Raw genomic sequence first — 15,456 nt, forward strand, 5'->3', positions numbered from 1 at the left:
TGTTTGTGTTTGACTTGGTTAGTCCTGAACGGGACTTGGCCTAGGGACATGTCATGCTTTAATCCGTGCGATCGCTGCAAAAAACCTATGCCCATCAGCGATCCACACAGCAGTTGTGTAAGGTGTGTGGGCGAGTCACATATAAGCAACAAGTGCCATGACTGCAAGTCCATCAAGCCTCAGACCAAGAAGGAGTGGAGACATCCATGTCAGTGCTCCTTACGGAGTGGCTCCAATCCAGCACTGGAGCAGTTGAGGTCTGACTCTGCCCCGAGTGCTACAGCGTCAGGGCAGAGCACCCCATGGGTGCTGTTGATGGACCATCACCAATCGCCTTCCCTGGCAGTGGCCAAGTGGCAAAAGACCAGGAGAGGAAGATCTACATCCCACAAGGGAGAGGAGGGTAGCTCGGCACCTCTAGCTGGGAGTCGGGCTCAGCTCTGTTCGATTGATCTAGCCCACCCCGACCATGTCTGCCACGCCAGACAGTGACACGGGCCTTCCTCAGTTAGAGGTCCCATCAACACCCGAGGCCCTGCAGGCAGTGCAGGATATCCTGGCGCTACCGGTGCTGCCCCACTCCAGCTACTGTGGTACCCCTGTCTAAGGCTAAACCCGTCTTGAGTCCTTCATAGGTCCCTGTCTCAGTGGCACCACTCCCTATTGCAGGGGACATCCCGCCAGAACTCGCCTGCATGGAGCCACCAGGCCTCAAAGGCAGAGAGGCAGGCTCGGCAAAGCCTTGGCCATTCCGTGGCCTCAGGGCACTGCCCACAGGGCTTGAGACACACCTCACCAGTGACCTGGAAAAGGCCTGTAGAGGTGCGCCCTTCCTGGCATCAACAGCACCGAGACCAGCCCAGCGCTTCACCCATGGCTCGGCACTGGTTGCGGGCCCAAGACAGTCAATCCCAGGAGTGGAGTCACCCATCGTCAGCTTGCCAGTATGTGTCACCGTGACACGGATCCCCTGTGTTGGGAGGAAAGTCTTCCTAGCAGCTGACCCGCTCCAGTTCCCAGTACTGGTCAAACAGCGTGAGGCGTGGATTGCCGGAACGCCATTTCTGATCCACCAAATGCCGCCAGTCTTAGAGGACCCGCAGAAGGGACTAATCCTGAGCAGACTGCTCCCCATCAAGGTGCAGTGATAGGCACCTCAGCAAACAGGGTTGCCAGTCCACTCGCTTGTGGTTGCCTGAGAGCAACCACTCAGCCTCGGTCACTGTGCCCCACCACAGACACGTTTTTGACAACCCAGTTTTGGGTCATGACCAGAGGGTAGTGCAGGAAACCTGGGGAGGTTAAGTCTTGAAGTTGGGGAGGCTGCAGCCCACCCCACGCTCCTGTGGCTTCAGTCCTGAGAGACTGACTGGGCTTAGCTTGACTCCCCACAGTGGTTGCAGTGGTGCTCAGGTTTGGCCCAGCTGCCCCTCTGTCATGATGACTGGATGGGACCAGCCACATGAAATTTGAGTGACTGGCACTGCAACCTCATGCACCAAGGTGCAATACCAGTCCACAAATTTAGTCCAGCTGTCCCCCCATCAAGGGGCCTGGGCCAAACTTGAATGACACTACTGCCCCAATGGTTGCAATCCCCAGAGCAGGGAGCCAAGCCCAGCCAGTCCTGCTGGACTTGATTTGTAGGAACTGCCACTATGGTGTACACATAATGTACTTATTTAGTACTTGCTTATTTTGTTACCTACAATATAGAATATACAGATAAAGAAATATTTAGTAAGCCAGATTTTTTGTATTAAAACTTATTTACTGGGTCATGACAAGCCATCAAAATTTATATATGGGTCCTGACTCTAAAAAGGTTGAGAACCACTGTCAGTTTGCTTTTGTAATGGGCTCTGTGTGTAAAGCTCTACTGTGAGGAGTGCTGTTTGGCCAATGCTTCTGGCTTGCTGGACAACTTTAGATAACTCACAACTAAGTGGCAGGAAAGCCGATCAGAAAGCAAGGGGGAGGGCAAATCTAATCTTAAATACTATATAGTATGAATCTTCACATGTATGCAAGTATATCTGGGAAGTATTGAATATTCCCTATGGTCTTCTAAAGTTATATCCCTGAACATGTGTACTAATGCATATTCAGAAACCAGTTCATTACATACAATACTAACAACCTTGTCGTCTTCCTTTTAAGGTATTGTGTCAAGGTCTGGCACCCTGACATATGAAGCTGTACATCAGACGACGCAAGTTGGATTGGGACAGTCCTTCTGTATTGGTGGGTTTCTTCCACCAAACCCTCTGTTAAAGACAGGCCCAGTCAGTGTGTAAGAACCACAACACATTAGATTCTAGAAACTATTGAATGCCTTTTAATTTTGGTTAGAAATGTTACACCTTTTTAACCAACTAACTCAGGCACTTTTCATCAATAACAATTGCAATTCAGCAGACTATAACAAGCCTTTTCTGTTAACTAACTCTTATGTTAGAAGCCTGGCCAAAGCAATCTTGCATGGAAAACTGCCAATATGCAGGAACCTCTGTGGTTTTAGTTTTATTTTAAGGCACAACAGAGAAAATATAGCTTCTTATCTTAGAAAATTTGGCCCAAGAAGTTTACTATTGGTGTAAAAAGTTTCACTCATTTACACTATTGGAGAATATAGCGCATATTTGTAAATTTTGTTTATAATGCAGTGATACCTTCAGGCCCTATCCAGGATTGGGTCCTGTTGTGGTGGGTGCTCCACAAACCTAGGACAGTCCGTGCCCCAAAGACATCACATGTTCATGGAATAAAAATCAAGATATGGCACTTAGCCACAGAAACTGTTTTGAGAGAGCAGAGTTGCTTTGAGTCTTGTTTTTAAAAGATACAACCCTTAGGGTATGTCTACTTTTGAACTTCTAGGTGCGATACTCGCATTAGTTCTGCTTGAGCTAATGCCTAAAAATAGCAGTGTGTCCATGGCAGCTCGGGCTGATTGCCAGAGTACATACGCAGGACTCGGATGGGTTTGTACTTGAGGTGGCTGGCCCAAGGTGCCACAGCAGCCACATTGCTATTTTTAGGTGCTAGCTTAAGCAGAGAAAGTGTGGGGATCACACCTGACAGCTCAAATCTAGATATACACTTAGTTAGCCTTTAGATTAAACTATCTTTCAGTGCTTAAAATTTGTACATACGACACTTCATGCCTGCTAATGGCAGATTATCCTGGTCATCTCTGGCTTGGAAGTACAGTATGGGAGCAAAGGTGGTAAAGACTGGTTTTCTTTGGGCTGGAAATGTCAGATTGCTTGAAAATCTTTTGTCCATGGACTCTGTACAGCACAGACAGTGGCAAGGCAGGTATCCTCACACTGACAGTTCTGAGCACGTTCCTTAAACCTGACTACGGGTGAACGAGAGTTGTCAGGTCCATTACATTCTTATTTGTTTTGCAAAGACTGGCACACAAAGATGTATGTCGACCTTAAATTTTAAAAAACTCTGACTTATGTGTATTGGGTTTCCAGACTTGATGAGCTCTTCATTTTAGGCTATGTTTTCACTGTCCAAAAAAGAGAGGTTTTTTTTACAGTGAGATTGTTAATGCAAGTCAGTTATCTTGCCATAAAATCCTACAGGGTAGATTTTATGTTGCTAGGTGAGTTAACTATGCCCTCTGCCTAAGGCTCACCTCGCCTAGCTGCATTGAGGCAAAAATTACCTGTGCCTTGTCTCCACTTGGACTGGATAGTGAATTAACTGGCATTAGTCATCCATCGCACTATAAAACATACCTTTCTTGGCAGCGAAGACAGCCTTATTCTAGTGTTTGAAATACTTGCCACTACATGTTTGGTTGTTGGGTGTTTTGACTTGTAGAGCTGGGATCCTCTCAATCCCAGTCCACTGGCATCTTGTATGACCTTGGGCAAGTCACTTAATCTGCCTATGCCTCCCTTTCCCATCTGTAAAATGGGATTAATAATTTCTCTGCACCCCCCCCCCAACTCTGTGCACTTTTTATCTATTCAGATTATAAGAATTTGAGGCAGTGATTGTCTAGTACTATGTATACAGTACCTTGCAGAGAGGGGCCCAAATCTTGGGGGGAAAAGTGCCAATGTAATACAAATAATAATAGACTGAAACTAAATTTGTCTGTTTTGGTGGTTCATGTTCACATTTACTCGTGTTTGTGTTTTAATTCCTTTCAGGGATTGGAGGAGATCCATTCAATGGAACTAATTTTATTGACTGTCTTGATGTCTTCCTGAAGGATCCCCAAACAGAGGGGATAATATTGATTGGTGAGATTGGAGGCAATGCTGAAGAAGATGCAGCAGCGTTCTTGAAGGAAAATAATTCCGTACGTTTAAGAGAATGTCCCACTCATTCCAAAAGACCCCATTAAATGTGCACCTTGTTTTAAGCATTTACCACTGTAGAAAAACTTGTCTTGTTCTCAATTAATAAAAAGCCATTGCTAGAAAGTGTGGAAAATGCGGTTAAAGCCAGTTAAATGTAGGATTTAAGGACACTCTTGAGAACTTTAGACACATAGTTCTGCAGTGCTGTCTGCTAGAAGAAGAGCCTTTGGTAGCTCAAAGCTTCTCTCTCACCAACTGAAGTTGGTCTAGTAAAAGATGTTACCTCCTACACCTTGTCTCTCTAATATCTTAGGACTAAGATGGCTACAAGAACCCAGCTTATATTTTAATTGTTTTGTGACCCATATATGGCTGCACTGTAGAAGAACTGTTTTATATTTATGACTGCTGTTTACATGCACACTTCTTCTGAGAGAAGCCATTCTAAGTATCCTAGGCCAGTGCTTTCATGTCCCTTGCCTGCGGGGTTTCCCGAGTCTAGATGTCTAGTTCTTGCCTTTCCCTCTGCTACCCTCTTGAGCACTTGGCTGGAAGTGGTTCATCTCTTTCATGCTAACAGTGTCTCTTCTTTCACCACAGGGTCCAAATGCCAAGCCTGTAGTGTCATTCATAGCTGGTCTGACTGCTCCTCCTGGCAGAAGAATGGGTCATGCTGGGGCAATCATTGCTGGGGGAAAAGGTGGTGCTAAAGAGAAAATTGCTGCTCTTCAAAATGCTGGCGTTGTTGTCAGTATGTCTCCTGCTCAGCTGGGTAGCACTATACACAAGGTTAGTTACATGGTTCTCATAAGTGCTTTGAAATGATGGCATTTAGCTAGCGTAACCAGAAAAACAGACATTTGAAAGCTGCCTTTTGCTTTTGTGTCAGTTTTGCTTCTTCCCAGTGAACAGTTATAATACACTGTTTCCTCATTTAAGTCTATTTAAAACTGCATCTCGGTATGTAGTGGCTCTACTGAACAAAAAAAGCCATTAAATAACAGTTGCAGCTGAATTTTTATTCACGCAAGCAGCTTTATGTGTCATGTTCTCCTTTTATCAAAGCCATGTGGCAAAATTCAGAGAATTATATTTGTCTCAGTAACAGACTAACACCACTCTTCTTCTTTAACAGCAGCTAAACATCATCTGATCCTAAGTTGATTCTTGATCAGAAAACACCCCTTTTTTTGTTTTTTCATTACAGATATTAAGTACCTTTGTAATAGTGCATGGACTATCTTATCTTTTTCCACAGCCATCTATTGATGTCATTTTAAGAATTTTGACTTAAAAAAAAGAAAAACGGCTAATTCATATCCCTGGGCACATGTACGCAATTCATAACAATCATGTACCTCATACAGAAGTTGAACTCTTTCCTGATTTCTCCCGCATAGATCTACAAAGGGTCTTAGGCATTGCAACACTCAGCAAATTGCAATACTGAACTTCTAAGCATCTTGTCATCTGGTGGAATCCACAGCTCTGAGTTAGAGCCTAGATTCTCTTGTACAGAGAATTGCGGGAGAAATCAGGAAAGAGTTCAACTTCTGTATGAGGTACATGAATCTAGGCTCTCGTAGGGAGAGTTAGAAGCCTACAGATGGGATCCTCGAAAGCCAACACGCTCAACATTGGAGCTGCCTAAGCTAGCCAGTTGGAAATGTTGAGAAGGGGGCAGGAATTTCCCCTAAACATTGGACTATGGGGTATTCTGGTGTTGCAGACTCATTCTCACCTGTTGAAGTTGTTCCTTTGGGTATAAATTAAATATTCATTGAGCCAGAGAGAATGAGTGATTCTATTGACCAGTGGTTTGGGCACTCACCTGAGAGATGGGAGACCCAAGCTGGAATGCCTTCTCCGCATCGGACAGACTGAGCAACGGAACTTAGATCTCCCAGATGAGTACTCTAACCACAAGGCTGAAAGTTACAGGGGAGCAAACCCCTTTCTCCCCCCACCCCCGACTGTTTTAGGTATGCTTAGAACACACCTACTGGTTTGGGCCTTGGAGGTGAGATAGGTGAGGGAATGCCTATTTTGATCTCTTCTCCCCTCCCCGCCCCCCAGGGGCTTAAGTATGAAACCGGGCTCTAGACCGATGTGGCTGTGCGCATGCTCACTGGCAGAAAAGTAGGATGCCTTCGGAACTTGAATGGTGGAAGTTTAGATCTTAGGGACTTTAGGTGTCTCCAGCATTAGGTGACAGCTGAGCATGGGTTTTGAGGATCTCTGTGCTGCCCACAGCTGCAGGTAGATACCTAAGGCCTTTTTGTGGATCTAGCCCTGATTTTTTCAAAGTAGACACAGTCACTTAACATTTATTTTAACTGTCTTTGCTTTTCTTTTGGGATAACTGCCTACGTTGCGCAGCAAGATATTTAGAAAATGTACACTTTTTCTGCTGTATTTCTGCATATTTTAAAATGGAGGTCTTAACTAAAGCTGTGTGAAACGTCTTCAGCAAATAGGAAATTCACCAAAAAATGCATTTTTTCAGGTCAGCAAAACTATTCACAAATTCAAATGGGTTTCGAGTTGGAAATTTATTTATTTTTTTCCCCAAAAAGTTGAAACAATTCATTTTGACTATTTTGAAATTTAGCTGAAGAGTTCAGTTTTAGTTCCAAACAGAATTGTTTTGGGATGTGTTTCGTTCAGCCTGTGGACTGAAAAAATAAATTATTACTCTTAACCATTTCTAGTCAATTCTTTAAAGAGCTGAAAAGCAAACTGCTGTTCTTATGCAGCACCGTTATAAGAATTCACTGAAAGAATGTTAGACCACAGCTGGGGGGCAACAGGAGTGCCTTGACAACATCATATTTAGATGAGGCTGAGTTAGTGTTACAGGTTCCTCACAGTGGGGTTTTGTTTTGTTTTGTTTTCCCCTCCCCTCCTGCATCTGCCATGGACTCTTTTTGGGGTATGAGATGGGGAGAGATATTTTCCTCCTCCTCCTCTCCTCTGGAATCCACTATCTCCTAATTTTAACTTGGTACTACGATTTCCCTGTTGGTGTTGAAGGCTCTGATTGAAAATTGAGGCATGTTGTCCATCATGCTAGCAGGTAGAGGGGAGGGCGACTAGGAAATCTGTTAATTTTTTTCCAAAATTTGACAGCAAAATTCTGCCATGTCTTTAATTCCAAAAATCAGCTTCACTTGAGATAAAGGCAGGAGCGGATATTTTTATATATATAAATAATGGCATGGGCAGATGCATTTAATAATAAAAGGAAGATGTAAGACTGTCAATATTTTCAATGTGCTATATCTTGTTTAAGAACGTGTCAACAAAACCAAGTTGCAATGTGAAAATGAAGTTATGAGTGAATCTGTATATGGGGAAATTTTAAGCAGACCCAAACAAGAGTGATTTGGAATAGCATTTCTTCTAAGTGCTCTCATTCTGATGTAGTTTGCTTGTGTTTTTAAAAGGATACTGAAACTGACAGCTTTTTGGAAAACTCTTGTCACAACTGTAATGTGTCTTTTTTTCCTCTGTCTGTCTCTGAAGGAATTTGAGAAGAAGAAACTGCTGTAACACTGCTGGAACATTGCCACAGAACAGTCAAGACAGCACCTTGCCTCTATATATCTGTCATCCACTAATCTTCAGCTGCCTGAATGTGACTGATACTTGGTTTCAATTTGACTTTAAAGCCATAAACTTTATTTCAATGTCTCCTGCTCGGAAGTGGTCACCTGATTGTACATCCTAGCAAATTAATAAATCTACCACAAAATTTGATTTTTGAATTTCTGAAGCTCAGTGATTTTTTTTTTTTATTTTTCTCATTGCAAGACAGCTTCTTTTTTTTTTTTTTTTTTTTTTTAAGAGGAGGGGAAAAAACAGCACAAACTATCTGGAAGCATTTGAGAGTATTTTTATAGCTTTAGATTTACATACTCATTACACTCTGAGTTAATGTAGCTTGTACACAGATATATTGAGTGGGGTAAGTTACCCACTTTGCAAGCACACACATTTTAAAAACCAAGCAGTCTGATTTGCTCATTACTGACTAGTAAATGGTTTATCTGAGCTTTAGGCAAAAGTTGATGCCATCCACTGAATTATTGCTCTTGGATCCACAGGGTGTGTCCTGCTGATCCTTGCAGCTGGATATGTTGATATACGTCCAAATGTATTGTTCAGAGCTGCTGAACTATACAGAGCATAGCCTCACATTAGTGGGGGGCTTGTTATTTTGTGTAATTTCTGGGAAAAGCTTCAGAGTTTGTCTTCCTTTTAACGACAAGGATTACACTTGTTCAGAGTGGAGCCAATGCCCTGTAAATGCTTTAATTGATATTTCAGAGTTATATTTATGTTCATAAGAGTTTAAATCATAGTTTCCCATGAAAATGCATATTCATACTCTGTAACTTGGAAATCAAATTCTTTCTGCTTATATTACCTTTAACTTTTCTTCTTTTAACCTTCGACAGATGATCCTTTGCTTTGAATGTTTTGAAATACGGATAATGTTAGGACTTGTTGCAGTAAAACAAAAATTCTGAAAACGAACTTGCAGTGGTATATTTCTTGTAAGCGATTCATGAGTGCAACATGCAAAGGTCCTATCTTATTATAGGACTAGAGCAAATTGAGTGCCTGTAAATGAGTATTACAAGTCATAATAAGAACTGACTGCATTTAGGATTGCTTTCATTATAAACAAATAAAATCAGCTAGGGAAACCAAAATTTGCTTCTTATGTAACATTTCTTGAAGAAAAAATGGTATGCCATAACAATTCTGTTCCAAAAAACCTCAAGTCCTTATTACTTAAAGCTGTAGTTGTGGTTTTCAGCAGCACCACTCTGCAGTTTTGTCTTGCTGCTCCATGGTCAGTGGTGAACAGGTTTTCTAATGGCACAGTGTCAGGTCTAGGAAACCTCAGTCCTGAAGTACTGGAAACATACTCTGCCAATATCACCCTGGTATTTACAAAGTGAGCTGTTAATTAGGTACAAAGACAATATCCATCTCAGTTTAGTTTACAAAAGTAACTTGTCCTAAGACTGTCACTGGATGGTTGAAGGTGGTATGAGTCAGATAAATAGCACATTTGCACAAGACTTTCAGAAAGACTTTGACAAGGTTTCTCAAGGCTCTTAAGCAAAGTAGGCAGTCATGGGATGAAAGGGAGGGTCCTCTTATGGATCAGTCTCTGGTTAGAAGATGAAACAAAGGGTAGGAATAAATGGTCAGTTTTCACAGTGGAGGGAGGAAAATACCGGTGTCCTTCAAGGATCTGTATTGGGACCAGTGCTGTTCAAGATATTCATAAATAATCTGGAGAAAAGAGTAAACAGTGAGGTGGCACAGTTTACAGACAATACAAAATTACTCAGAATCATCAAGTCTCAAGCAAATTGTGAAGAGTTACTGGGTGACTGGGCAGCAAAATGGCAGATGAATTTAAAGATTGATAAATCCAAAGTAATTTACATTGGAATAAACAATCCCAACTATCCATATAAAATGATGGGATCTAAATTGGCTGTTACCACTCAGAGATCTGAGTCATTGTGGATAGGTGCAGTGGCAGACAAAAACTAACAGAATATTAGTAACCATTAGGAATGAGAGATAAGACAGACAGTATCATAATACCACTCTATAAATCCATGAAATGACCACACCTTCAATATCACATGCAGTTCTAGTCTCTCCTTCTTAAAAATAATAATAATATTATTAAAAGTGGAAGTAGTACAGAGAAGGGCAGCAAAAATGATTTGAGATATGGGACATCTTCCATATGAGGACAGATAAAAAGACAGGGTCTGTTCAGCTTAAGAAAGAGACAAGTAAGGCGGATATAATAGAGGTCTATAAAATCTTGAATAGTGTAAAGAAAGTGAATAAGGAAGTGTTATTTACCGCATCATGTAACACAAGAACCAGGGATCACTCAATGAAAATAGCAGGTATAATAACCGATTTAATAAAGTACTTCTTCACACAACAAACAGTTAACCCGTGGAGCTTGTTGCCATGAGATGTTGTGAAAGTCCAAGGTATAAATAGGTTTAAAAAGAGAGCTGGACAATTTCACAGAGGATATGTTCATCAATGACTCTTAGCTAAGATAGTCAGGGACACAACCCCATGCTCTGGGTGTCCCTAAACCTCTGACTGCCAGAAGCTGGGATTGAACAACACACAAATTGTCCTGTTTGGTTCATTCCCTCTGACACAGCTAGCATTGGCCACTGTCAGAAGACAGGATACTAGGCTAGATGAACAATTGATCTGATCCAATAGGGCTATTCATATGTTAGACTTTATAATAGTAATTTCTTAATTATTCTTGCTAATGTGCTGAGTTTGCAACCTATGCATGGTTTAATCTGGAACATTTGCTGAATAGAAGAGAAATTAGAGCTATAAAGTTTAATTTATGAGAATGTATGCCTGCCTCTTAACCCATAAGCTGTGATGGCCTTGAGACCATGGTACCAGTGACTTCCTGTTAGTAGTTGAATTGCCTTCAGTGGTCTGCTGGTGCTTCCCCAGGGGCAATTATCAGCAACTATGGCTCAGCTTGCATGAATTTCCATGCTGTTAGAAATATCACATGCAATGTCACAGCCCACCTTCAATGTAATAAGCTGTCTATTTGAGACTGATTCACTAAAGGCTTTTCAGGGGCACAAGCCACCATAAAACCAATGGCAGTTATCCCATGATGGAATGCCACCTGTACTTCTGAAAAGTGGTGTTTTGTTTTAGATTGCATGTGACCCTGCCTTAACCATTACAACACTTCACCACCTGATACTCTCTAGCTAGCCAGCCAGGGCCAGCTCCAAGCACCAGCTAAGGAACCAGGTTCTTGGGGTGGCCAATACAAAGGGCGGCATGTCTGGGTCTTCGGTGGGAATTTGGTGGCAGGGCCCTTTAATCCCTCTTTTCCTCTTTGAGCTGCTGCTGAAGAGGAAGAGAGGGGGAGTGAAGGACTTGCCACCAAACTGCCACCGAAGAATGGAGCAGTGCCCTTTGGCGGCACTTTGGCTGTGGCCCATCAGCTTATTTGGGGGGGGGGGGAAGGGGCACTTGGGGTGGCAGAAAACCTGGAGCCGGCCCTGCAGCCAGCTAGCTGTCCTCCTATACAGTAGGACAGTCTCAGCTAGCCTAGAACTCTGCAACACTTACAGATGTGGGTGAAGTATGTCCTTACCTTGATATAAGGCTTAATTTGTCCAACTGCCTCTGAAGCGAGAGTATAACTCTTTTACCAACTGTAAGATGTCAGCTCCTGCTGCTGTTCCGTTGCCTCTGAAAATGTATTTCTTTTTAAATTGCTTCAAGACCGTGGTGTGTTAATGTTTCATGTGCTTGTGAATAAATACTTTAGAAGGCTGGAATGGGAACATTAGTTCTCCCCCTTCCCTCCCCCCCCCCCAAAAAAAAAAGGAAAAGGCAAATACCTTTTCCTATTAAATCTTGTTACAGTTTTGGTTCACTGAGCTTCTGTTTCCCTGTAACTTTATTCTTGCTGATGGAAAAAGAGAGTGCCTGCGTGTAATGGCAAGCTAACTCTCAAGACTGACTGAATGTAATCATTTTCCAAGAGGCCAATCTCCTAAATTTTAAGGGTCTGATTTTAGTTGTCTACTGCTTATGTTCAGGCTGTATAGGCCACTCATGCTTCTAAAGGAGGAGTAATAGCAGATGCTTCATTTAGGTTAATGTAAGAAAGTTTAGCACAGAACAACTTTTGCTATATATTGAAAAAATAGCCATAGCAGTTCTACGTTCCCTTTCATTTATCGCAGGGTCTGCCCTTGGACACTATGAGCCTGTCTTCTCACTAATACAGGTGTCTGTCCATTGACTTCAGTTGAGTTATTCCTGATTTATATTGTTGTGAGGAGAGTACTGGGCCTAGTGAGTGACTACTGCGTATATACAAATTGGTGTATTGATTGGCCTGGCAATCTACACAATAATTCTAAAATTCATCTTTTTTAGTGTGTATTCTATATGGCTTACATGATTTCTAAGGGTCAGCCATTTGCTTCCTTATGGAATGTTAGGGATATGACTCTTTTTGACTAGTCTCCCTACTTGGAAACTTACCTTCTGTTTTTAAAAGATGTTATGAATTAAAGACTCTATCAAGCTCAATAAAATGAATTCCCGGGAACATGGGCTAATAAACACTAATGCCATCAGCCTCCATAAAATGAGTTCATTTGAACATGGAATTTAATGACATCAGAACATTTAAAACATTAAAAACACATTTTTCACCTGGAATTCAGGTCATATACATTTACTGTACTGGTGTTGAAAGAGCCCTGGTGGATCTTTGACTAAGGTTACTTGCTTCTGCTGTAACATCTGCAAGATATCAGTCAGCACCTGATGGCCGCATCAGAGGCAAAAAAACCTCAAAACTTCGAAGCAGTATGGAATCCTCAAGTTGTGTGTGTAGCTACTGAATATAACCGTGTGCTCTTACTTTTACCCTGGTCCTCCCCTGCCATTCCTGCCTACTGTTCATTAATTGTCATGTCTTGTATGAAACTCAAATGTAAGTTCTTCATGACAGGTCTATGTCTTCCTATGCTTTTGTGCAGCATCTGTCACAGTGGGGCCCCAATCCTGGCTTTGACTTTAGATGCTCTCCTCACATCAATAAATAACACAGGCGTGACGACTCCCCATACCAGCTAGTTTGCAGTTGCCCAAAGCAACCGTGTGATGACGCTCCTCGCAATTTAGTTTAACATCTTACAAAATGAAAAGACCTGTCACTTTTGGTTTACTCTCTATCTATTTTGGCCACTGCCCTTCCAGACGGCTTATAAAGATGGGAGCCCAAACTGTGTTTTAATGTCTATGCTGCCAAATATCAAACAACATAAAAACCAGACAAATGAACAGACATTTATTTTCTGACTGGCTTGTGACATTGCAGCTGGGCTGCAGTCTGTACATTTACTGCAGTTTCACTGTAACGAGGTGTTTTAAAGGACCCTTAATTATGTCGCTGCAGAGGACAGAGGTCAGTGGGAGAGACTGTAGCAGTTCTCAACAAGAATGGGCGATACATTTGGTTCAGCAATGCCATAGAGTGCATTTTTTCTGTCCTGTTAATTTGGATATTTTGGAGGAGTTTTCTAACAGATACTTATTCCCTTTGCCCTTTCTAATCACACAACTAGTGCATGAGCACAGGCCAGTGTTTTCAAAAGGGCTTCTGATTTGGGGTTCTCAGCTTATAACATTTTATAGATTTCAAAGCCAGAAAGGACCATTGTGATAATCTATTCGAATCTGTGTAACTGAGCCCAGAGAACTTCTCCAAAATAATTCCTAGAGCAGATTTTTTTAGAAAAAAACATCCAATCTTGATTTAAAAATTGCCAGTGATGGAGCATCCACCACTGTCCTTGGGAAATTGTTCCAATGGTTTATTATTCTCACTGTTAAAAATTTGCACCTTCTTCCCAGTTTTATCTTGGGCTGAGTCTCCCACTGTTGCTGTTGATTTCATACGAAGCTGCAGGTGTGCAGCACCTCTGAAAGACAGGCCAAAGGTTTTGCAAGTTGCAGACCAAAACTGAGGGCACCTCAAATCAGAGCACTTTTGAGAATTTTGGCCTGTCTTTCTACTATGAGACCTTCAAGGATCAGCTTCACAGATGGCCTGATTCAACTGATGCCATTCCATGCATTTCAATGAGCTTTTGGTCAAGCCTATGAGCCTCCTTGGACTCGCCTTTACCCTTCCAGGAACCCTCAACTTTTGGATGTGTGTTACTTCCTGTAAATTAGCCATCACTAGAGCTAACTGACAAGTTGCAGCAAAACTTTTTAATAGAAAATTGGATTTTTAACTAAACACATTTTCACAGAAAGTATCTGCTTTCTGTGGGAAATGGTTGGTTGTTGTAAAAAAACAAACAAGCCAGGAATGCGTGAAATTGAAATATTTCAATCTGAAAACGCTACTGTACTATCTCATGGGATTTGTAGTTTTGTTGCCTCAGAACCTCATTCACCTCTATGGTCCTGTTTCCCCCGCCAAACTACATTTTCATGCCTGCATCACGGCTAGGTACTCTTATGTTGCTCTGCACACATCATGAATTGTCCGTTTCTGTCTGACTTCCCATGTGACGCGCTTCTGAGAGGCATGCCCATACCTGCTTTACAAGTGACAAGGTGCTCGAACTTGACAGGTACCCAGGATGTTCAGGGAAGTTTGGTGGTGGTGGGTGAGGGTGTAGCTTGTTTTTTATTTTCTACTTCCAAAACAATCCTTGCCAAGTTCACTGCTATAGACGTGTGTGAGGCAGTGAACCACTGGGCACTAGTAAATACAGCCTAGTTCTTTTCACATGGTATTCATTAGAACTGGAGACAAGCCCACAGTCCATGAGGGGAGGGATAGTTCAGTGGTTTGAGCACTGGCCTGCTAAACTTAGGGTTGTGAGCTCAATCCCTGAGGGGGCCATTTAGGGATCTGGGGCAAAAATCTGCGGATTGGTCCTGCTTTGAGCAGGGGGTTGGACCAGATGACTTCCTGAGGTCCCTTCCAATTCTGTTGCCTAGCACTGGTTGAAAAATGTTTTGTTTTGGTTTTTTTCAAGGTTGTTTTGGGGGGTTTTTTCATGTGGAAAATTTCAATGAAAACAACAACTGAAAAAAAATCAATTTTTTCTGTGGAAAAACTTCAGCTTTTCTGTGACAATGCAAATACCAAAAATTATCAGCTGAAAATCTACAAACTTAGTCTGAAATCCCAAATATTTTGATGTGGAAATGTAGCTGTGCTGCTTCATGCTGCCAATATTCTCTATGGACATCCTCTATCCGTGGCATGAAAATATCTCCCAGGACGCAGCACAGTTCTCAGAGAGGCATCAGGGCAATGGCTCAGAGAAGCACCTTCCTCACTTTGAAATTAGATGTTTTAAATTTAATTTCTATAGGTGCCGAGATCCTCTGATACCTTCTTTGTGTTTGCTCTTCTGCCCACTAACAGAATAGAGCAGGAGTGGCCAACTTGTGGCTCCGGAGCCTTCAGAAGTTAATCTGCTGCTCCTTGTATAGGCACTGACTCCGGGGCTGGAGCTACAGGTGCCAACTTTCC

At 42.2% G+C, this 15,456-nt stretch overlaps 1 protein-coding gene and 1 gene segment (V, D, J or C); one reads left to right on the forward strand and one right to left on the reverse strand.

Moving 5' to 3' along the window:
• The window catches only part of LOC127046417 (succinate--CoA ligase [ADP/GDP-forming] subunit alpha, mitochondrial), a 28,385-nt gene extending 19,518 nt beyond the window's left edge, over positions 1-8,867 (forward strand). Inside the window, exons 6-9 of the mRNA XM_050943421.1 lie at positions 2,161-2,244; positions 4,176-4,327; positions 4,929-5,117; positions 7,854-8,867. Of these exons, the coding sequence (XP_050799378.1) occupies positions 2,161-2,244; positions 4,176-4,327; positions 4,929-5,117; positions 7,854-7,880 (452 nt within the window). The 3' untranslated portion in view covers positions 7,881-8,867. The remainder of the gene's footprint in view (positions 1-2,160; positions 2,245-4,175; positions 4,328-4,928; positions 5,118-7,853) is intronic.
• LOC127047413 (immunoglobulin kappa variable 3-20-like) overlaps positions 1-15,456 on the reverse strand; it is a 481,670-nt gene that overhangs the window by 406,379 nt on the left and 59,835 nt on the right.

The sequence above is a fragment of the Gopherus flavomarginatus genome, chromosome 3 (assembly GCF_025201925.1).
Source record: "Gopherus flavomarginatus isolate rGopFla2 chromosome 3, rGopFla2.mat.asm, whole genome shotgun sequence".
Taxonomy (NCBI): domain Eukaryota; kingdom Metazoa; phylum Chordata; order Testudines; family Testudinidae; genus Gopherus; species Gopherus flavomarginatus.